This window comes from Haliotis rubra, unplaced genomic scaffold, assembly GCF_003918875.1.
Source record: "Haliotis rubra isolate DU_JTF1 unplaced genomic scaffold, ASM391887v1 Scf338, whole genome shotgun sequence".
Lineage (NCBI taxonomy): Eukaryota > Metazoa > Mollusca > Gastropoda > Lepetellida > Haliotidae > Haliotis > Haliotis rubra.
The window spans coordinates 94,734-118,180 of NW_025767011.1; the positions used below are offsets into that span (position 1 = coordinate 94,734).

Below are 23,447 nucleotides of genomic sequence, written 5' to 3' on the forward strand. Positions count from 1 at the left end.
AATTGATCCGTGGTATTCTTCGAAATTATGTTCAGGGCCCTGTTTTGTTAATAAACCATGCAAAAACATGTCGCCACTCACCACTGATGTGAAATATTTTCATGTCTTTCAGATTGTTTGGACAATTTTGCTCAGAGTTACGTCTCCGATATTTATCGATAATCGATCGATATTTTTTTTTACGATTACGATCTATACCGATAGCAAGCCCTAATGTGAATTAAACTGCAAATCAAAACTGAAAATAAGGGTGAACATTGGATTCAAAACAAGGTTTCTTGGACTCCGGCTCCTTAGAGGGATATTGATGAATCTTTTCACTGTAGGTTCCCTAAGTGACTTGCCACCTGCGATCATTGCAGCAGGAATTTTCTATCATTATTATTTGGTGTTTCTAACTTAACATTTTTCTTTTTGGTCCGAAAAGATTAAGGTACCTTTGTCATGTTACGAGGTACATGTGGCAAATTCAGTAAGCTCTAACAATCGTTAAACCGCCTCCGTGTTGTAGTGGTAAGAGCGTCCGCCCGGACAGCGGAAGGTCGCGGGTTCGATCCCCGGCCGAGTCATCCCAAAAGACGTTAAAATATGGTACTTGTTGGTCCCTGACTGGCGTTCGGCATTAATGGGTACAACAAGGACTGGTCGGCTCGGAGTCAGTATAATGTGTCTGAGTGGGTTATTCATGCTTCACTGCGGCATGGTATCTCAGTGGGCTAGCACTATAAAACCAGCTTAAGTCTGGGCTAGTACAAGCAGCCGCACATACACATACACACGCATGCACGTCGTCATATGAGCGAAATATTCTCAAGCACGACGTTAAACCCAATTTCACCTCACCTCACCTCTTCCTTCATGGTTATTTCATGACGTCGTTGAGGTTTTTATCTACATTAAACGTGAGGAAATTGAACAAATCAATATTTTGTGACACGTTAGTATAATAAGCAAGGAGATGTCAGATAGGATCGATGGAATGAAGTTAGTCTGTCGACAGAGGTAATTTCCAGTGCAGTTATTTTGGACATATGCAGTTATCTGTTCGGTGAACATAGTACGTGAGTTTAGTTTTACGCTGCTTTTAGTAATATTATACTGAACAGCAAAAGAAACGCAAGTCTGACTTTTTTATCACTTTACCGTGAACGTTCCATCAACATGAACGCTTAATTTTATGAGATTTTATTTTTTCGAAACTTGCGTTTCTTATGCTATTCAGTATATATTGGCTTCGGTTATTTACAAACCAACCAACCATACAACCATCCGACCTTCTATCCATGCAACCAATCAATCAATCAGTCAGCCAATAAGTGAGTCAGTCTTTATTCAAGAATGAAGGCCTCTGGGCCAATATACATTAATATTTACAGCATAAAGATAACGAAGGTTGAACATAAATGTGGGTCTGCAGGCTAATATACTTCAGAAAACCGTTCAGTTAGTAATTCTTTTCTTCTTCTTTTCTCAGCATTTTCAAGCCCTGTGTTCTATTTGTTGAAAGGCATTAAATTATCTTAAAGTTAAATATATTTGCAGTTAGGTTATCAGGTATATATTTCATAGTACTTTCATCATGTAATGGACATATAAACGTACATCAATATACATATCTGGCAAGTTCTCAACGTTGGATCAATCTTTTGCCATTTCCCTTCGTTTTATTTCAAACATACTTCGTTTCAAAAGCTTAGACCCACTTAAAACACTCACTATATGTTATGTATATGTATACGGATACATCGAAGATTGATTTCTCCACTAACTTAGGGGAACCAACTGCAAACCAAACCGTATGCAGATGTATTCACGAGGATCATGCATCAAATCGTTGAAAAGCATGTATCATGCATGTGAACAGCTAATTTTTGATGTAAAGTTTTGTTAATAATTTGCCAATGTTCACTGTTTTTATCATTTATTGAACTCATGACAATAATCATTTCAACGTTACGAATTTGTTTTACAATACATGAGTTCATGTGTAAACAGTACCTTTAAACAGAATGGAATATTTGGCAAAATTTAGTTTAGAACAGTTGCCTGAAGCCTATATTTACACTAGTGAGTCTAAACTTTTGAAACGAAGTATATAACAACACTGTTCTAAATGAAACTAATCATCCCCTTTAAATAGTGACGACGGTTGGATGTTGTCTAAGTTACATTTGTCAGTTGTACAGCAGTAGAAGCAGGAGAATGTATTCATGTTCCCTTGCTTGTAATCCACGCATCGATCGTCATCAGACGTCTGGTGCCACCACTTGGTATTGCACGTAGTTCTGTCTGCACATCTGATGAACAAAGCAAAATCTTGCATTAAATAACAATTATAATACCATATTTGTCCCGCGCATATATCCATGTCTAAGCATGATCAAAGAGCACAAACAATCTGATTATCATAACCCAAGCTGCCCGTGAAGCGCTAGAGGGTTAATAGCCACATGCCTTTTCCCACCGGGTACCCATTTTCAGATTGTGAACAGTGGCAAATTTTAACAAACTCACTTGCCTAAGGTGAGACCACATGTATCACATGTGCTTCGTTGTGGGGCAGGACTGAGGTCCAAGAAACTCTCAGGAGTCAAGCTGCTAAACACTGTCACCCATCCAAGGACTCTCCCCGCTCAACGTTACTAAACTGGTTTGTGATCTGAGCCCAATTGCACAGGAACACACACCACCACTTTCGAATGACTTTACCAAATCCTCAACGATAAAGACTGACGACAAACTGTGCTACAACAAATAAACATATATCGAAACTATATATGTACACAAATACAGATGTTAGAGAACACGTATATGTGCTTCTTTAAATTTCGTGAAGTCAAGGGTTTCGGCATGGACATACACACCACGTTTGTGCATGTACTCGACAGACTGAGTGGAGCACATGAATGTCCAAACAGTCATGTCGATTTCGGAAGATTAATCGTTCGACATTTAAACGTTCAAATATTGAACAGCTAATAAACCGCATATCAAGTCACGACCTCACAACGTCAAGAGGCCATATTGATGGTCCGTGGGGTACTGTTAACGTCAGGTCACTTCACATTATCTACTGCCACCGTACCACCATTTCAGAAATGTTGAGACGCTATCAGGACAACGAGGAAGCTTGCCGATCTCCAGGTGGAGGACGTCCAAGCGTCACAACGCCTATAAGGGGAGATGAGGTAGCCTTGTGGTTAAACCGTCCACACGTCACGCTGAAGACCAGGGTTTGATTCCCCACTTGGGTACAATGTGTGAAGCCTATTTCTGGTGTCTCCCGCCGTGATGTTGTTGGAATATTACCAAAAGCGACGTATAACCATACTCACTCACTCTACATACGTCTTGGGGAGCGTTATGCTCAAGCCTGCATCATGTAGACGAATCGGTGGTTCCATGATGATTTGGGGTGATATATAATAAGTGCTCATCGGGATAAAAAACCCTAAGGTGTTGCTCATGGCACTTTGACAGGTGTGGATTACAGAGATTATATTCATACTTCAATGTCTTGGGCCAGTTTCCTCACTCGGTTGTAATGTCATTTCATCGGGTCTCGCCCCTACAGTGCATGTGTTGGATTAAATAGGTGGACGTCTACGCCGTGTGCCGAATCAGATAACGTTCATGATTTGGCAGCGGATTATCCCCCAAAGCTTCGATGCCTATTTAAGGGCGGTGGGGTAGTCTAGAGGTGAAAACGTTCGCTCGTCACGCCGAAGACCCGGGTTGGATTCCCCACATAGGTACAATGTGTGAAGCCCATTTCTAGTGTCCCCCCCCGCAGTGATATAACTGGAATATTGCTAAAAACGGCGTAAAACCAAACTCACTCACTCGATGCCTATTTCATAGACGTCGGCCATTTGTTGGTGCTCACGGTGGACATCCCTGTCAATATGTATGTGACTTTGTATATAATTCGTAACGTCAGCGCCATGGACATTCCACATGATGTTCTTATAGTCATGATATAGTCAAAATGGTACAATCGACTCTGCTTTTAGCAGTGATGTCTTGTGGATGTTGAAAGGGTTTTGTCGCTTCTAATCTGATGATATCCTCCTATTAAAGTATACATGGAAACTTTTCATTGCTGAAATCTTTTCAAATTTAGAAGGAACGCGCCGTTCCTTGTGGCCGATATATGCTTGAGGTGCCACGTTTATACCTACAGCTGTAGCAAGTTGTCATCTCTGTTACAGAACATCGTGAAGGCATCACTCAAGTTTACAGAAAGATGAATGGTAGGCATGGGGCCGTTTCACAAAGCGATATTGCGCTACGACTGTCGTATGTCTAGTGTGTTAAAATATGGGAGTTACGATCACCTTAGCGCTACGATCGGTTTGTGAAACGAGGCCAAAGTCAAAACATTGATTACACAACAGTCTCGTTTCCTGCTGACCGACTTCCGTCCTATTGCCCACCTTAGAACAATAACCAGTTCAGAATTTTGAGACCAATTCATTTAACTGGATACATAAATATTAATCAGTATTACTTGATACATCTAAGTACTTGTATGTTGCAACACTACGCTTCTTCTAATCCTTGCAAACACTTCGTACAGCGTGCTCTGACAACCGGAAATCTGGAAATCGTGGAGATCTCAAAACGAGGCTCTGCCGCTAGAAAAGTTTGGCGGTCCGGCACGGACTTGATATTTTGCAATCACATTGTGCGTAACAAAACTACACTGAATAAGCGCAAAAACCCCAGATAACAGATGTAACCAGTGAGCCAGATGAATTGTGAATCATTTTACGACCTTATCAAACAGGGGCAGTCTGTGACGTCTTAGTTAAGGTCATTCTGCCTACACCTCGCCATAAAATATAGAAATACGATGTTATGAAAGTTTAAAAATAAAAATTAACTGTAAATACCAATTTCTTATGAAACATGAAATTGGAATTCAGGGTAACCATAGTTGTTTGTGGTGTCTCTTTTCACTTTCACACGAGAAAATTCGGATCGACTGAAAAGTAGGTCATTGTCTGACTAGGTGAATGAGACTCATGTTTCGGTTTGAGGAGAACGTTTCCAAATCTCTCGCATCAGTGACAAAAATGATGTTCGGTGAAATATCGCTATTTCGGCTTATACCTAATGTTAGCTGTTGACCTTTTCGGATAAACAATTAAGTTGCATTTGGGTGTATTCATAATGCATTTGCAGGGTGCGCACCCCTGGCACATGACGGTTCGAAAGTGAGTCCATAAACACATGGTGAAGTCGGCTCTTCTTTTTGAAGATTCCCGTGAAGACCCGGATTAGAACTGATCTTCAGTAATCCATGCTGAGGTGACTACAATGTTCATCGTTAACTTTAATGTTATTAATGTGTATTGTTTTCTCGGTTCGGTTTCATAGAAAAACAACATAAGATGATCGAGTACATACCTTTTCTTGATATTAAAGGCTCCTGAATCAGCATTATCTACTTGTGTGAAGCAGTAAGGAGTTGCGCCACTGCATGTTTGTATCTTAGGCAAGATGCAACCAGATAATCCATCACAGTCAGCGTGGCAGATAGCTGCGAATCACAAACACGACAAAGGTATTGTTAACTAGGTTAAGAAAAGGCATTCCAACCTGGATGAACAAACCAGGTTAAGAAAAGGTATTAAAACCAGGTGAAGAGACGGTATTAACAAACCAGGTTAAGAAAAGGTATTAAAACCAGGTGAAGAGACGGCATTAACAAACAAGGTTAAGAAAAGGTATTAAAACCAGGTGAAGAGACGGTATTACCAGGTGAAGAGACGGTATTACCAAACGGTATTAACAAACAAGGTTAAGAAAAGGTATTAAAACTAAGTGGAGAAACGGTATCTATAAACCAGAGTAAGAAAGGGTATAACAAACTAGGTGAAGAGACGGTATTAACAAACCAGGTTAAGAAAAGGTATTACAAACTAGATGAAGAAACGGCATTAACAAACGGTTTTAACAAACTAGGTTAAGAAAAGGTATTAAAACTAGGTAAAGAGGCGGTATTAACAAAGGGTATTAACAAACTAAGTTAAGAAAAGGTATTACAAACTAGATGAAGAAACGGTATTAACAAACCAGGTTAAGAAAAGGTATCTAAACCAGGTGAAGAGACGGTATTAACAAACCAGGTTAAGAAAAGGTATTACAAACTTGGTGGAGAAACGTTTTTGCAAACAGATTAAATTACATAAGAAATAATATCACAAGAAGCCAGTCTCAACACCTGTTGTCTGCACAATAAATGAGGAAAGATTTAGAAAATTACCATTTCCATGTTGTTCACGAAATTGTCTTATGCTGTATGTCAGACAAAATTATGGCAGGAAGTTACTTACTCGTCATTTCTTTTCCAGGGGATGTGCCTGGAAGATAGATGAATATTTCATGTATGAGATGAATACAGTTTGGAAGTGATATATCTTCACTTTTATGTAAATAAAGTACAAAACTGGATATCACTGGATATCAAGTGCTTACCATGAGTCGACATTGATGGTGTGGTGCTTGTGGACGGGGACGCTGTAACTCCATGTCTTATAGTGCTTAATTCATGAAAAGTTGATGTGGCAAGGAGACTAGATTGTACCCCATTTGCTGTAGCTGTATCCGTATTCATCGACGGACTTGCGGGTGGTGCCTCACTTGAATCAAGGAATACTGTACTAATACGTGGAGGGTTTGAAGATGATGGCTGTATTTTGGTATCAACGACAGTTGCATCTGTGGTCATCAAAGGACTTATAGATGACGTCGCTCTTGCTGTGTAAAGGACAGGCGCAGCTGTGCTCATTGAAGGACTTATATATGGCGTCGGACTTGCTGTATAAAGTACAGATGTATTCATGCCCACTGAAGGACTTGTGCCCACTGTATAATGGACGGGTCCACCTATACTGATTGAAGGACTTATGGAAGGACGGTATTAACAAAACGGTATTAACAAACAAGGTTAAGAAAAGGTATTTAAACTAAGTGGAGAAACGGTATCTATAAACCAGATTAAGAAAAGGTATTACAACCTAGGTGAAGAGACGGTATTAACAAACCAGGTTAAGAAAAGGTATTACAAACTAGATGAAGAAACGGTATTAACAAACGGTATTAACAAACAAGGTTAAGAAAAGGTATTAAATCTAGGTGAAGAGACGGTATTAACAAACAAGTTAAGAAAAGGTTTTAAAACTAGGTGAAGAAACGGTATTTACAAACTAGGTGAAGAAACGGTTTTGCAAACAGGATAAATTACATAAGAAATAAAAGCCAGTCTCAACACCTGTTGTCTGCACAATAAATGAGGAAAGAATTTGAAAAATACCATTTCCAGGTTGTTCACAAAATTGTCTTATGCTGTATGTCAGACAACATTATGGCAGGAAGTTACTTACTCGACAAATATTTTCCAGGTGATGTGCCTGGAATATAGATGAATATTTCATGCATGAGATGAATACAGTTTGGAAGTGATATATCTTCACTTTTATGGGGTAAATAAAGTACAAAACTGGATATCACTGGATATATTTTGTTGAACGAATTGTAATGGTTAGCGCTATCGCTCGTCACGCCGATGGCCCGGAATCGATTCCCAACATGGATACAATAAGTGAAGCCCATTTCTGGTGTCCTCCGTTTTAATATTGCTGGTTTATTATTAAAACACTTCTCACTTGCTCACTCAAAGAATTGTGCTCAAGTGCTTACCATGAGTCGACATTGGTGGTGTGGTGCTTGTGGACGGGGACGCTGTAACTCCATGTCTTATAGTGCTTAATTCATGAAAAGTGGATGTGGCAAGGAGACTAGATTGTACCCCATTTGTTGTAGTTGTATCCGTATTCATCGACGGACTTGCGGGTGGTGCCTCACTTGAATCAAGGAAAACTGTACTAATACGTGGAGGGTTTGAAGATGATGGCTGTATTTTGGTATCAACGACAGTTGCATCTGTGGTCATCAAAGAACTTATAGATGACGTCGCTCTTGCTGTGTAAAGGACAGGCGCAGCTGTGCTCATTGAAGGACTTATATATGGCGTCGGGCTTGCTGTATAAAGTTCAGATGTATCAGTGCCCACTGAAGGACTTATATATGGCGTCCCACTCGCTGTATAAAGGACGGGTCCACCTGTACTTATTGAAGGACTTATGGATGGCGTCCCTCTAGCTGTATCAACCGGAGTTGAGTCTATGCTCATTAATGAACTTGTGGGTGATGACACAATTGTAGTATCTGTAATCGTTGAGGGACTTGAAGATGATTCCAAGCTTGTTTCATGAACAAAAGTTCTATCTGTGTTCATCAAAGGAATCGCAGATGATGACGCGATGGTTGTTTCTGTAATTGAAGATGATGCCAAGCCTATTGTATAAACGGGAGTTGTGTATGTGTTCATTAAAGAATTTACAGATGATGTCAGGATTGTTGCATAAATTTAAGTTGAATCTATATTCATTTAATGATTTACAGATGATTGTTGTATCTGTAGCGCCGCCATATAGCTGGAATATTGCCGACAGCAGCGTAAAACTAAACTCACTCACTCACTCACCTGTATCTGTAGTCGCTGAGGGACTTGAAGTTGATGCCAATCTTGTTGTATCTATGTTCATTAAAATACTTGTATATGACGCTCCACCTGTTGTATCAACGACGAATGTATCTGTAGTCACCAAAGGTCTTGTAGTAACAAGTGTACCTGGCAACAAATATGTGGAACACAATGTCAACAGTAGGTTTTCTTTCTAGAAAAGCCCGTTGTATATATAGTCATTTTTGATTCACAAAGGATGCATGTACTGCTATCAGTTGTAGGGATTATTGCTGCTAAATCACAGCTTTGGGGAATTATCACAGTCATTACATACGTCAGTTCAACCAGTTTACTCGTGTTTGTCACATGAGTGAGTGAGTGAGTATGTTTTTACGCCGCTTTTAGCAATATATCAGCAATATCACGACGGGGGACACCTGAAATGGGCTTCACATATTGTACCCATGTGGGAAATCGAACCCGGGTCTTCGGCGTGACGAGCGAACGCTTTAACCACTAGGCTACCCCATCGCCCCTTGTCACATAAGCAATCCCAAGTACTTCACCAAATGCAATATGTTATGAATAATGTTGAGTTCCTAATGGTCTAAAATATCTTTGATTGGCAATATTACGTGTATATCCACAAACATGAACTGTACCTGGCTCCAAAGAACACGTCTACATGGTTTTCGTTTGTAAAATGTAATTTGAGTTTAACAGTCAATAAACCAATCTGAAAAGGATTAACGCCAAGCACGGCTATCTCTGAGAGGTAACACACTGTAGTGTCAGAATGCAACATCTTATCAAACGTTTTGACTAATCGTTTTGTCAAGCGCAGCATATATCATAGATGGGATTACACTAAGTCTTTCTTAGTAAAATGCAGATTCTAGTACTTTGGGGGGTTAGGTCCCATCTGGGATTCGAACCCACAATCTAAGAGGGAGGCACGTAATCCCCAGCAAACAAAGGTAGCAATCTAACCCACTCAGCCAACGCAGCTTCAACAAGAAATAAGTCTGACAAATGGCAGTCTGCATTACGTACTTTGAGTATCCCATTGACAAGTGTAATTTGGCACGGCTCCCATTACTGAAGTACAATCACTTTAAGAAAGTGGTCAAATACAACATATAATTATATCTGGGATTATTTGGAAGAACAAGAATCTGTTGACTGAGACATTAAGTGCAATCTGAAATGTAACATGTTACATTTGATCACTTTCTAAAGGCATGGTGTATTTGTTTGCCAAGCCTTTGTACCAACAGTTTCCCCAAGTACACAAAGTAGTAATTAAGATGGTTTCAATTTGAAATCATTCATAAGTACCAATAACTTGTTATTTAAGATGGGATACGTTGAACTCCCAGCATGTTCTTTATATAATGACCCACTTAGTGAGTGAGTGAGTGAGTTAAGTTTTACGCCGCACTCAGCAATATTCCAGCTATATGGCGGCGGTCTGTAAATAATCGAGCCTGGACCAGACAACCCAGTGATCAACAGCATGAGCATCGATCTGCGCAACTGGGAACCGATGACATGTGTCAACCAAGTCAGCGAGCCTGACCACCCGATCCCGTTAGTCGCCTCTTACGACAAGCATGGGTTGCTGAAGATCAATATTCTAACCCGGACCTTCACGGGTCGACCCACTTAGCATTCTACATGTTTTATACCTGTCAATATGCCAAAACCATATGGAGACAACTTTCAGAATGGCTTGCAAAATATGCTGAAGGAAACATTGAATTCAATTGAAATAATGTATTATTTGGATTTAAGGGTATGAATAATAACCCTTTGAATGCAATTATTCTTAATACAAAATCTATGCTGTACAGATGTACGCAAACCAATTTTCAAACTTTTACAACAAGAAATATACAGATACTACCAAACAATAAAATTTACAGCATTCTCAAACTGTAAACAAGCAAGCTTCCATGCCTTTTGGTCGTCTCTACATATGCTTTACAGCAATGTGTAATGTTTTGATATGACATGTAAATGAAAAAACACAATCTTTTGTACATCTATATGCACATGTATTGTATTGCTATCTTGAAATGGATGAAAATGTAACTAAAAGTCAAAATAATAAATACCCCCAACCCCCAAAAACCCCCCACACAACAAAACAACAACAAAACAACAACAAACAAACAAACAAACAAACAAACAAACAAAACAACAACAAACAAACAAACAAAACAACAACAAATAAACCAGTTTCCCCAAGCCTTTAGACACACATTCTATTGAATTTTATTATAAAGCGTTTCTGTTGTCACCTACCATTGAGGAAACACTCATCATTGCATCTATCTCCATAGCAACAGCTGGCACACATTGTGGAGATCGTTTTGTCCCGCTTCCCTACCGGCAGCCCAAACTGACGTAGACGTTGACATTCCTACATCAGAACAGGTCAAATCTGTTATGACGTCATATCCGTAGTACACTACCCCAGTACATCGTTACATATCTGTTGATATTATCGAAGATCGGATATGCATTTGCAGACAAAAAGCAAAACCTTATTTAATGATCAATGACGGTACTTCTCTTTTTGATGCCATTTTTCTACGTTACCCCCAAAAGTGCAAGAGCATAAAATTAAACAATTAACTGAAGTAATTATGAGTGAGCAGAATGACAACACAAATGTTTGTTTGTTTGTGTGTGTGTTGGTTAAATCATTCAGCAATATTCCAGCTATATGCCGACAGTTTGTAAATAATCGAGTCTGGACCAGACTATCCAGTGATCATCTTGAGCATCGATCTACGTAAATGGGATACGATGACATGTGTCAACCAAGTCAGAGTGCCTTACCGCCCGATCCCGATAGTCGCCTCTTACGGCAAGCATGGGTTGCTAAAGACCAATTTTAACTCGGATCCTCACGGGTATATCTACTAAAGAGCGATGTGTAGTTAAGAGATATTCACTTGATATCAAATTACACTGAATATTTCAAATTCATGTTATTCAAGCCATTCTGTATTGGTTTTACAAGAATGTGACCGATCAATCAGATAGCGAGACTTAAAGCAATGATATCAGCATTTGTATCAGTGTAAGATCGATAAGCATGGATCTTAATATTGGCCCATTCTGGCAGATGGCTGAAAGCAGCCTGAAACAATAATAACTTAGTAATAGCTCACTGAATCACTAAAAAGCTCAATAGTAATAGATCACTAGCTCACTAATAGCTCATTGATAGCTCACTAATAGCTCATTGCTCACTAATAGCTCACTAATCACTAATAGCTCATTAGATAGACTCAGCTCATTGATAGCTCACTAATAGCTCACTAATAGCTCACTAATAGCTCACTAATAGCTCACTAATAGCTCATTGATAGCTCACTAATAGCTCATTGATAGCTCACTAATAGCTCACATTGATCACACTAATAGCTCATTGATTGACAGCTCATTGGTATTAGCTCACTAACAGCTCATTGTACTTAGCTCGTTTTCAGCTCACTAATAGCTCATTGATAGCTCATACTAATAGATTAGCTCATTGATAGCTCACTAATATCACTGACGCGTGTACACCTAATAGCTCACTAATCTATTGATAACTAAGTGCTCACTAAAGCTCATTGATAGTCAATGCTCACTAATAGCCATTGAAGAATAGCTCATTGTTCACTGATGTTTGCTCATTTAGTAGCTCAGCTCAATATTCCAGTTATACTTGATTTCATATTGATGACTTCTATGTAACAGTCTAAATGTTCCGTTAAGAATGGTTCTGTTTGTTTGTACTCAACAATAATAATCGAGTCTGAAAATAATCGAGTCTGGGCTATCAATCCAGTGATTGTCAACAGGAACATTGATCTACGCGAATGGATACGATGATATGCATTGCCCAAGACATGAAGCTTGACCACCCGATCCCAATTGGGATACAATGACATGTGGGATCAGCAAGCCTGACATGTGTCAATTGGGATACAAAGTCATGTGTCAACCAAGTCAGCTGACCACCCGATCCTGTTAGTCGCCTCTACCGACAAGCATGGGTTGCTGAAGATCAATTGTAAACCGCCCTATCTATTTATATGACGTCAGAGAAGCACCAATGTGATTGTTAAATTTCCTTCGCGGGTGAAATTGTATGTTGTCAAAAGTTCGAAATATACTCTAAAGATCGAAAAAGTAGTTTTAATAACGGGGTTTTAATTTAACGATGCCAATTAATTTAATTTGCTAGAGTGTATGAGTCTTTAACGGTCAGATGTTGATATGCATATAATAATGTGATATATTCTCAATTTCAGAAATATACTCTTCAAAAAGTACTGGAACTTCATTTTAATTTCGATTGAAACGGAGTCAAAAAAATGAGAGTGCATCACCACTTGATTTCCTTATGACCATAATTGTTTGTAAAGTAATCGCTCTTGTAAAGATGATTCGTGTATGACTTCAAAAATTTGCATGTGTATGATTTTCATTTTCAAACAAATAAAAACATCCACATAGAAACAAAGACTAACAACTGTGTGATGCAAGATGATTGTCAAAATTAATGGTGTGCAGTGATTGAAAACCGTCAAAATCAAGAATAACACCCTACGCACGTGTATGGGGCTACTGCGTTATGCACGTGCAGTCCATGCGTTGTGTTTAGGGGTGGTCATCATTAGAAACGATGTTGTGTTGATAAGATGTCTACCTTTGATATGTTTGTAAACGCTTTTTACATCATATCCAAATTGAAAGTTCAGGTTACCCTACTTTTTAAGAGCATATAATGGTCATCCCAATACATGTACGTGGTCACAAGCGCAAATGACAACAGGATATGTTGTGGCTTGACCCATTTCGTATACATCGCAATTTGAAAGTGGTTAAAATCAAATTGGTAGAGGTGTGACGATACAGAAATTTCACGATACGATACGATCGCGATATCTTGGAACGATACGATTCGATACGACGATATACTATCGTTAGTTATTTTCTTTAAAAGGGTGTATTTTGATAAGAAGTAACAGTGTAAATTTTGACATAACCGTCAGTTTCTAGTGAAGATTCACAATTTTAAGGTCAACGATACATATCAAGATACGAAAAAGTATCGATATATTTATTGTCAGAAAACGTATCACGATTATCGATACTACGATATATCGTCACAACTCTACGAATCAGTGTCATTCAGTCCATACCAGTGCTGTAAAAGACACCCTCTTATTTTCCTTGATATTGATTCATTCGTTCTTAGGGCATGAATTTCCATGCTTCCTGTTTCGTGTCGTTCATACATAGAGGACACTTAATTTTCAGACACACTACTATATTTAATAATGGTATTCAGGGTGGATTCAGTCTACCAGTCTATAAATTCCGACACGGATTCGTCATGGTAAAAGACAAATGGTGAGAATCATTATATGAATGGATCACTCCGATAAATGATGACATCCAAAAGGTCGGGAATGTCTGGCTTCTGTTGTAAGACAGAAAGGTAATTTCAAAAAAAAAAACAAAAAAAAATCAAAAAATAAAAAGCCTAAAAAACACAAAATTAAAGTGGTGTTAAACCAAAATAAATAAAAATAATAGCTATGAAAATTGATTAACCTTGGAAAAAAGCATGAAAATTTTGTAATAGTTCCATATAGAAGTCATGGAACACCGAGTAGGGTGCTTCTGTTGAATGGTGATAATTACACACAGCAAGCGAAAAAACGTTTCCATCAGTAACAAATCTGAGCTAAAAGCAGAGTCGATTGTACAATTTCTACAATAGCATGCGCATGTGTTTATCAATCACTATCGAATTACCATCAAATAGTGAATCAATATGAAACAGTGAATCACTATCACATCGTAAGTGAGTGAGTGAGTTTAGTTTTACATCGGTTTTAGCAATATTCCAGCAATATCGGGGGACACCAGAAATGGGCTTCACACATTGTACCTATGTGGGACATCGAACCCGGGTCTTCGGTGTGACGAGTGACCGCTTTAACCATTAAGCTACCCCACCGCACCATTATCAAATAGTGAATTATTATAAAAATAGTGAATCACTATCAAATATGGAATCACTTTCAAATAGTGAATCACTATCAAATAGGGAATCACTATCAAATAGGGAATCACTTTAAAATAGTGAATCACTATCAAATAGTGAATTATTATAAAAATAGTGAATCATTATCAAATAGTGAATCACTATCAAATAGTGAATCACTATCAAATAGTGAATCACTATCAATAGAGAATCACTATCAAATAGGGAATCATGACCAACTAGTGAATCACTATCAAATAAGGAATCATGACCAAATAGTGAATCACTATCAAATAGCCATTATAAAAAATGACTGATTAACAAATAGTGAATCATTATCAAATTCTAGGAATTCGCGAAAAGGTGACTCGGAGCGTATCATGGACCACCGGGGTGGAATCCATTATATGCAAATGCAGAGGACCATGGTGAAATAGTCAACATACCTCATTGGCCTCGCATCGTTTCTCATGTTTGCAATGTCGCGGGTCCCTCAGGAAGTGACAGCTGAAGCACAGGTTGCCCTTGCCAACTGCAAGTAATTTTAAGCCATTAGAAAATCATATTTCGTTGAGTGAGTGAGTTTAGTTTTACGCCGCCCTCAGCAATATTCCAGCTATATGGCGGCGGTCTGTAAATAATCGAGTCTGGACCAGACAATCCAGTGATCAACAGCATGAACATCGATCTGCGCAATTGGGAACCGATGACATGTATCAACCAAGTCAGCAAGCCTGACCACCCGATCCCGTTAGTCGCCTCTTACGACAAGCATAGTCGCCTTTTGTGGCAAGCATGGGTTCCTGAAGATCTTTCGTTGAAAACTTGGTATAATTAAAGAGTTGTCTGGAAGGTGAAGTTTGAAATATGACCACGTTTGTAACTTTAATTCACTTAAATACCAAGAAGCCCGAATTAATAAATTGTATTTCAGTCGCGAAAATGATGATACTCAACACAAAAAAGTTAAAGACCACCCCAATATTCAATACTTAAGTATTGTATGGATCATGATATGTAGTATTAAATACTTTAATATTGAAAATTGGGGTGGTCCTTAACTTTTTTTGTTGGGTATATATCAAATTCTGAAGATGATAAATCCTATATGTTACATGAATACCTACTTTAATGATGAATATGTTACTGTTTTCTGCATTAATATGTTGAAGCATAAATGTCGACTCAAATTTACATTTTTCCCTGAATTCAACAAAACCTAGGGCTTGATCATTTCTTCTCTGTGTTGAAAGGAAGATAGCCAATGTATGGCACACATGTTTTCTAACATATGTTATATGTGGGATTACACTTTCTCAGTAAAGTACAGATTCTAGTACTTTTATTGGGTTGAGTCCCATCCGGGATTCGAACCCACATCCTCCATTTTCGCGGTGGCTGAGCGGGTCAGGTGGCTGACTTTGTGTGCTGGCGATTAGGTGCCTGACTCTGAGGGTGTGGGTTCGAATCCCGGATGGGACTCAACCCAAGAAATGTCCTGGGATCTGTACTATACTAAAAAAGTGTAATCCAAAGTATAACATATGTTACATTTGACCACTTTCTAAATGTTATTGTGTAGTCACACATGTTTCCTGGCAATAGCGGAGAGGTTAGATATGGCAGAGCAAATCCGTCTCCAATCAAGTGATTGATATTATGAGCAAGCATGATATAGAATTCACATAAAAGAAGAATGCCCATCAAAGAAGAATTCCCATGATCAAGATTACACGAGCAAAGAAACACAGACGTAATATTTGATACTAGTACCAGAAAGAAACGTATGATGTGTAAAAATCAATAATAGATTGATATAACTAGGTGAGGTGAGGTGAAATTGGGTTTAACGTCGTGCTTGAGAATATTTCGCTCATATGACGACGTGCATGCGTGTGTATGTGTATGTGCGGCTGCTTGTACTAGCCCAGACTGAAGCTGGTTTTATAGTGCTAGCTCACTGAGATACCATGCCGCAGTGAAGCATGAATACCCCACTCAGACACATTATACTGACTCCGAGCCGACCAGTCCTTGTTGTACCCATTAATGCCGAGCGCCAGGCAGGGACCAACAAGTACTATATTTTAACGTCTTTTGGTATGACGCGGTCGGGGATCGAACCCACGACCTTCCACTCTCCGGCAGACGCTCTAACCACTACACCACGGAGGCGGATTGATATAACTAAATGAAATGATTATACTAACATACTCCCTGCACTGCAGCCGCCGCCATTACATAATCTCCCATGGCAACACTCCTGACACTCGAGTCGCTTGACGTCACGCCTACCGGAGACTGATCTCCCGACAATTGGAACATGACAATCCTGGAACACAGCACACATGTTATTATTCGAAGTATACTAGGGCTGGCTATCGATATACATCATAGAGATCGACCCCACCCCCCCAAAAAACCCCAACAACCCCAAAACAAACAACAACACAACAACAACAACAACAAAACAAAACATGCTTGCCCATATCCTGTGAATTTTGGTTTGGTTTGTTTGTCTTACGCCGCACTCAGCAATATTCTAGCTATATGGCGGCGGTCTGTATCGGACCATACATTCCAGTGATCAACATCATAGGCATCAATCTACGCAATTGGGAACCGATGACATGCGTGAACCAAGTGAGCTAGCCTGACAAACCCGATTCCGTTAGTCGCCTCTTATGGCAAGCATGGGTTACTGAGACCTGTTCTCACCCGGATCGTCACTGGGTAACCTGTGAATTGACTTGAGCATGAAGATACAGATCAGCAAGAACGGACACAGTTGATGGTATCTTAAACATATAAGAACAGTTCATGTTTTGTAAAACTCACTGCAATCCGTCGACAACCGACACTGAAAGTTCTCGTTCCATGATTCGTTGAATATTCATCTGTGTAACATTGCTGAAATATAAGACGATATCAATAGATACTGTATTGAACAATGAGATCATCCAATACCATGCTGACCAGGGTACCAGACATGGTTGGTTCAAATGCCATGTTAACTAGTACTTCAAGTAGATTTCAAAACTCTACAAGTATTTCAGATCGATTTTAAAAACGATTTTCTAACTATGGTCCGATGTATCACTAGGCGCGGTGTTGACAGTTTTTCAAATGTATAAGATATTGAGAGACTGTCTTAATAATGTAGATGTTTATATTTTAGACACAAAGAAGCACAGTGATGATTTAAGATTCAATGTAAAACATGTACGTACACTATTATTCACAACAGGTTTCTCATATGTGTGGATATATCAAGAGTTTGGCGATATTTCCTATTTATGTCTACATTTAAAAAGCGCTGTATTGAAATAAATGTTCAAGACTGGTATACAAGACTAAACAAGTCACATTATCTTTCCTTCTATAAATCATTTAAAACTGTCTTTGAAGCTGAAGCACATATTTTTCAGACATTTTACCTAAAGATTTATTAAGCCTGTTTGTTAAATTAAGATGTCAACTTCATAATCTCAAAGTCCAGAAGTATAGACAATGTAACAATGAAAGCGTAAACGATATAACCTGCACACGTTGATGTTTACATGAGATATAAGATGAATATCTTATTACTCTCATCTGTCCATGTTATGAGTATCTTAGAAAATTGTATGTACCTTCCATTTATATCAATAATCCCACAAGGATGAAATTGTGTAAGTTCTTAGCATGCAGTGACTTATCATTGATAAACAATGTTGCTATCTTTTATAAAAGAACCAAAATATTTAAATGTTCTCACTGTACAACCGCACCGTATTATCGCTATTGTGATGTACTCTGAGCTCGCGAGGCCTTAGATTCTGAATAAAGTCTGTCTGTCTGTCTGTAAAACATCGTGACGACCAGTGGTTCAGATATATCTAACAACACCAGGATTTAAAAGTATTTCAGAAAATCACCCAGCACTGTGTTGACCAACATTTCGGTATTTTACGGCACAAATCATTGACCAGTATGTCAGATACATGTAACAACGCCAGGATTGTCCAGTATTTCAGAAATACCACCCAGCGCTACGTTGACCAGTATTTCTGCGAGATGACGAAACTCTGTGTAAGAAGTATCGTTATGATACAAAATATCACTAAGTCTGATTTACATACATATTTGTCTCCGTCCCGTCAGAGAATGATTCCTTATTCACCATGTCATTTAGAAACAATCACACTTGTCCCGTCGCTATGTATCAAAGTTATCAAAGTATTTGAAGATATAAGAGGAATTCTGAATCACCCCATCATAAACACATCTGACGTCAGACTAATCTCCTGAGGTACCCCGTATGACCAGTTGACCCTACCTCATTATGTCCACACTGTGTGGTCACGTTACACAGATACGGTTCCTCCACACTTGGACACGAGTAACAGCGAGGACCACCTGAAATCAGATCCATGTCTAAAATACCCTTGACTTCTGTGACCTTACGGATGACGTCAGTAAACTAAAGTAAGGTATTTTATTGAATATATGCCTTGGGGTAGACGGTTGTTCGTGTGTTTACTTGTTACCCCAAAGCCCTGTGTTCGATTCCGAAGATAGGTACAATGTTCAAGACGCATTTTCGGTGTTCCCGGTGAAAGTACTGGGATATTCGTTAATGATACAATAAATGAAAGCTGTATTCATTAAAACCAGGCTTATTCTATCATTGTATAATGTATCTCTTTTTGTTGTTCTCGTCGTCATCATCGTCATCGTCGTCGTCGTCTTTGTCGTTGCTGTACATACCTGGGTCATTCACACTGACCGGAGCGCTTGGAACGCAGGTAGAAGCTTTCAGCAGAGATATAACTGTAACAACAAAGTCCAGTCAAGTCTATTAACGAACTCGTGACATTAATAAGAAAAGTGTTAATATATTGTTTCATTATTCCATTCAGTGTTAGAAGACCCATTGGCCCTGTAAATACAAACAACGGAAAATAGCATGGAATAACTTTAAAACAATCGGATGATTTACATTCCAGTTCAATATTGTATTCTTTCAATGATCATTCGTCTGTCAATGACACTCTGATAACTTTTCGTCTTTTAGTCCACGCGTTCACAGTTAAAACATATGTTCAGGCATCGATCAGCCATTTTGAAAAAGGCTTTGGTGTTGATTATATGTAAAAGATACAGGGTGGTTTATAGGAACTGTTTGTCTTGCTGCGTTTGAACACGATATGGCCCTTCTGAGGTATGCTGAAAGGCCATACCACCGTGATTGACTTAGGTCAACTGATCGTTAGGCGTTTAGACTATCTCTAACATTTCATTTCTTCTTCAATGAAAATACGCTGCAAGTAATCCCAAAATGCCCCCGCCATTACAAGCATACCATCATAAGGTTCATGGAGGTCATACGGTCAGCAAATTCCACGTTAGAAAAGATCCATAACATTTCCATGCTCATAAGAAACTATTAATTGGACTGGATAGCGAAGTTGGACGCCTTGACTGCACCGATGGTACTCATTATATTAACCATTAGTTTGCACGACTCCATACAGTTGGAATAGTAATGACTGCGGTATTAAGAAAACAAACACAATTAACATGGTCGACGTAGATAGACACACACAGAGACACAGACGTGCACACACAGAGACACACACACATACACACAGGCACATGGCTGTACCTGTGCAGCTGGTTACACTTACCAATGACAAGTATTATCCGGAACATTGCCCTTCTGTGGATTGTATGTGGCATCTGTTTACTTATATCGACCTTTTGAATATATCGACCAGGATACCAATTTAGACAGGATGTGTTCTATTTGTGTAATATCCTGTCATGTGCTGCTTCATGCGCAGTAGCGTCAACACATTATTCTCCTATCTTATCTCGCACTAGACCTGCAAGCTGTTTGTTCCTGTAGATGTCTTCACAACATGCATATTGTATCCCGTTCCAAAATTAGTGGGAATCTGTAAACCTGTTGTGACATATAAATCGACTTGTCTAAAATAAAGTCTGTTCTTCCAGAACTATCTAGATATGTCTTGTTTTGTTCGTATAAACGTTTGTTTTAAGATTATGATGTTTTCTGCATTCCATTCCAGACTTTATTATTTTATTATTAACAAACAAACATAATAAACGGTTGTATCTTCTCTGTCTGTAAAACATCGTGACGACCAGTGGTTCAGATATATCTAACAACACCAGGATTTAAAAAATATTTCAGAAAATCACCCAGCACTGTGTTGACCAACATTTCGGCATTTTACGGCACAAATCATTGACCAGTATGTCAGATACATGTAACAACGCCAGGATTGTCCAGTATTTCAGAAATACCACCCAGCGCTACGTTGACCAGTATTTCTGCGAGATGACGAAACTAATAAGTTTTATCGTTATGATACAAAATATCACTAAGTCTGAATTTACATATTTGTTTCCGTCCCGTCAGAGAATGATTCCTTATTCACCATGTCATTTAGAAACAATCACACTTGTCCCGTCGCTATGTATCAAAGTTATCAAAGTATTTGAAGATATAAGAGGAATTCTGAATGACCCCATCATAAACACATCTGACGTCAGACTAATCTCCTGAGGTACCCCGTATGACCAGTTGACCCTACCTCATTATGTCCACACTGTGTGGTCACGTTACACAGATACGGTTCCTCCACACTTGGACACGAGTAACAGCGAGGACCACCTGAAATCAGATCCATGTCTAAAATACCCTTGACTTCTGTGACCTTACGGATCACCTCAGTAAACTAAGGTAAGGTATTTTATTGAATATATGCCTTGGGGTAGACGGTTGTTCGTGTGTTTACTTGTTACCCCAAAGCCCTGCGTTCGATTCCCAAGATAGGTACAATGTTCAAGACGCATTTTCGGTGTTCCCGGTGAAAGTACTGGGATATTCGTTAATGATACAATAAGTGAAAGCTGTATTCATAATGATTAAAACCATGCTTATTCTATCATTGTATAATGTATCTCTTTTGTTGTTCGTCGTCATCATCATCGTCATCGTCGTCGTCGTTGTCGTTGTCGTTGCTGTACATACCTGGGTCATTCACACTGACCGGAGCGCTTGGAACGCAGGTAGAAGCTTTCAGCAGAGATATAACTGTAATAAAAATTCCAGTCAAGTCTATTAATGAACTCGTGACATTAATAAGAAAGGTGTTAACATATTGTTCGAAAAACTTTTGAGAGGGTTTCATTATTCCATTCAGTGTTAGAAGACCCATTGGCCCTGTAAATACAAACAACGGAAAATAGCATGGAATAACTATCAAACAATCGGTTGATTTACATTCCAGTTCAATTTGTATTCTTTCAATGAGCATTCGTCTGTCAATGACACCCTGATAACTTTTGTCTTTTAGTCCACGCGTTCAGAGTTCAAACATATGTTCAGGCATCGATCAGCCATTTTGAAAAAGGCTTTGGTGTTGATTATATGTAAAAGATACAGGGTGGTTTATAGGAACTGTTTGTCTTGCTGCGTTTGAACACGATATGGCCCTTCTGAGGTATGCAGAAAGGACACACCACCGTGATTGACTTAGGTCAACTGATCGTTAGGCGTTTAGACTATCTCTAACATTTCATTTCTTCTTTCAATGAAAAGACGCTGCAAGTAATCCCAAAATGCCCCGCCATTACAAGCATACCATCATAAGGTTCATGCAGGCCATACGGTCAGCAAATTCCACGTTACAAAAGATCCATAACATTTCAATGCTCATTAATTGGACTGGATAGCGAATTTGGGTGCCTTGACTGCTGCACCGATGGTACTCATTATATTAACCATTAGTTTGCACGACTCATTTAAATGCTACTTCCATACAGTTGGAATAATAATGACTGCGGTATTAAGAAAACAAACACAATTAACATGGTCCACGTAGATAGACACACACACAGACACAGACATGCACACACAGATACACACAGAGACACACACACATACACACAGGCACATGGCTGTACCTGTGCAGCTGGTTACACTTACCAATGACAAGTATTATCCGGAACATTGCCCTTCTGTGGATTGTATGTGGCATCTGTTTACTTATATCGACCTTTTGAATATATCGACCAGGATACCAATTTAGACAGGATGTGTTCTATTTGTGTAATATCCTGTCATGTGCTGCTTCATGCGCAGTAGCGTCAACACATTATTCTCCTATCTTATCTCGCACTAGACCTGCAAGCTGTTTGTTCCTGTAGATGTCTTCAAAACATGCATATTGTATCCCGTTCCAAAATTAGTGGGAATCTGTAAACCTGTTGTGACATATAAATCGACTTGTCTAAAATAAAGTCTGTTCTTCCAGAACTATCTAGATATGTCTTGTTTTGTTCGTATAAACTTTTGTTTTAAGATTATCATGTTTTCTGCATTCCATTCCAGACTTGATTATTTTATTATTAACAAACAAACATAATAAACGGTTGTATCTTCTTGTGGTAGCGGTATGTATTTGCCATAGTCTCATTATAAAGAGGGTGTTCTCACGCGGTGGGCGAGCTGGCTAAGGCGCCAGGCTAGTGATCCAGCGAGGTTGAGGTGTCGGGATCGAGCCTACCTGTGACCGGGTGTAAAAACCTTGGAGTCAACTTTGTGTGCAGACTCTTTCAGTGTTGTCACAACCCCTAGTGTACAGTACACAACCCTGTGCACTTAAAAGAACCCACGAATCCGTTGGTACATGGCTAGATGGTGGCCACATGAATACGTGCAAACACCTAGTTGCGGGCACAGCAAGGTGCAGTGAAAATACTATGACTATGTATCCCAGTCCACCCAGCTGTGAATGGGTACCTCGTTAGGATGAGTAAGCCACAATAACGCGGTGCGCC

The 23,447-nt window shown here is 39.1% G+C and overlaps 2 protein-coding genes across 13 annotated transcripts in view; both read right to left on the reverse strand.

Moving 5' to 3' along the window:
* Positions 1-1,979: 1,979 nt before the first annotated feature.
* LOC124284505 (mucin-5AC-like) overlaps positions 1,980-23,447 on the reverse strand; it is a 34,095-nt gene continuing 12,627 nt past the window's right edge. The window contains exons 8-16 of one of the 11 annotated variants that reach the window (XM_046720579.1): positions 10,844-10,961; positions 8,555-8,701; positions 8,080-8,340; positions 7,708-8,019; positions 7,392-7,418; positions 6,484-6,825; positions 6,342-6,368; positions 5,413-5,545; positions 1,980-2,297 (exon numbers count right to left, since the gene is read on the reverse strand). In XM_046720579.1, the coding sequence (XP_046576535.1) occupies positions 2,120-2,297; positions 5,413-5,545; positions 6,342-6,368; positions 6,484-6,825; positions 7,392-7,418; positions 7,708-8,019; positions 8,080-8,340; positions 8,555-8,701; positions 10,844-10,961 (1,545 nt within the window). In that variant the 3' untranslated portion in view covers positions 1,980-2,119. Of the gene's footprint in view, positions 2,298-5,412; positions 5,546-6,341; positions 6,369-6,483; positions 6,843-7,391; positions 7,419-7,707; positions 8,341-8,554; positions 8,702-10,843; positions 10,962-23,447 lie in introns of all 11 variants that reach the window. The other 10 variants (XM_046720580.1, XM_046720578.1, XM_046720585.1 and 7 more) reach the window with 10 other exon arrangements.
* Positions 12,258-22,809, reverse strand: LOC124284507 (ly6/PLAUR domain-containing protein 6B-like). Of its 2 annotated transcripts, none has more exons than XM_046720591.1 (7): positions 22,594-22,809; positions 21,637-21,699; positions 21,197-21,276; positions 17,433-17,504; positions 16,809-16,926; positions 15,041-15,126; positions 12,258-12,293 (listed from the first exon to the last, which is right to left on the reverse strand). In XM_046720591.1, exons 1-7 carry the CDS (start codon positions 22,643-22,645, stop codon positions 12,282-12,284), a joined length of 483 nt encoding a protein of 160 aa, XP_046576547.1. In that variant the 5' UTR covers positions 22,646-22,809; the 3' UTR covers positions 12,258-12,281. The 2 variants fall into 2 exon arrangements, with proteins under 2 accessions (XP_046576547.1, XP_046576546.1); XM_046720590.1 differs by lacking the exons at positions 21,197-21,276; positions 21,637-21,699; positions 22,594-22,809 and adding exons at positions 18,913-18,992; positions 19,344-19,406; positions 20,264-20,430.

Bases quoted from the DNA above. Each gene is read 5' to 3' on its own strand.
- LOC124284507 (XM_046720591.1), bottom strand. From the start codon at position 22,645: ATGCCACATACAATCCACAGAAGGGCAATGTTCCGGATAATACTTGTC. The intron at 21,700-22,593 runs GTAAGTGTAACC...TTTTTATTACAG, and splicing joins CCGGATAATACTTGTCATTG to TTATATCTCTGCTGAAAGCT. The intron at 15,127-16,808 runs GTATGTTAGTAT...AATTACTTGCAG, and splicing joins CGGCGGCTGCAGTGCAGGGA to TTGGCAAGGGCAACCTGTGC.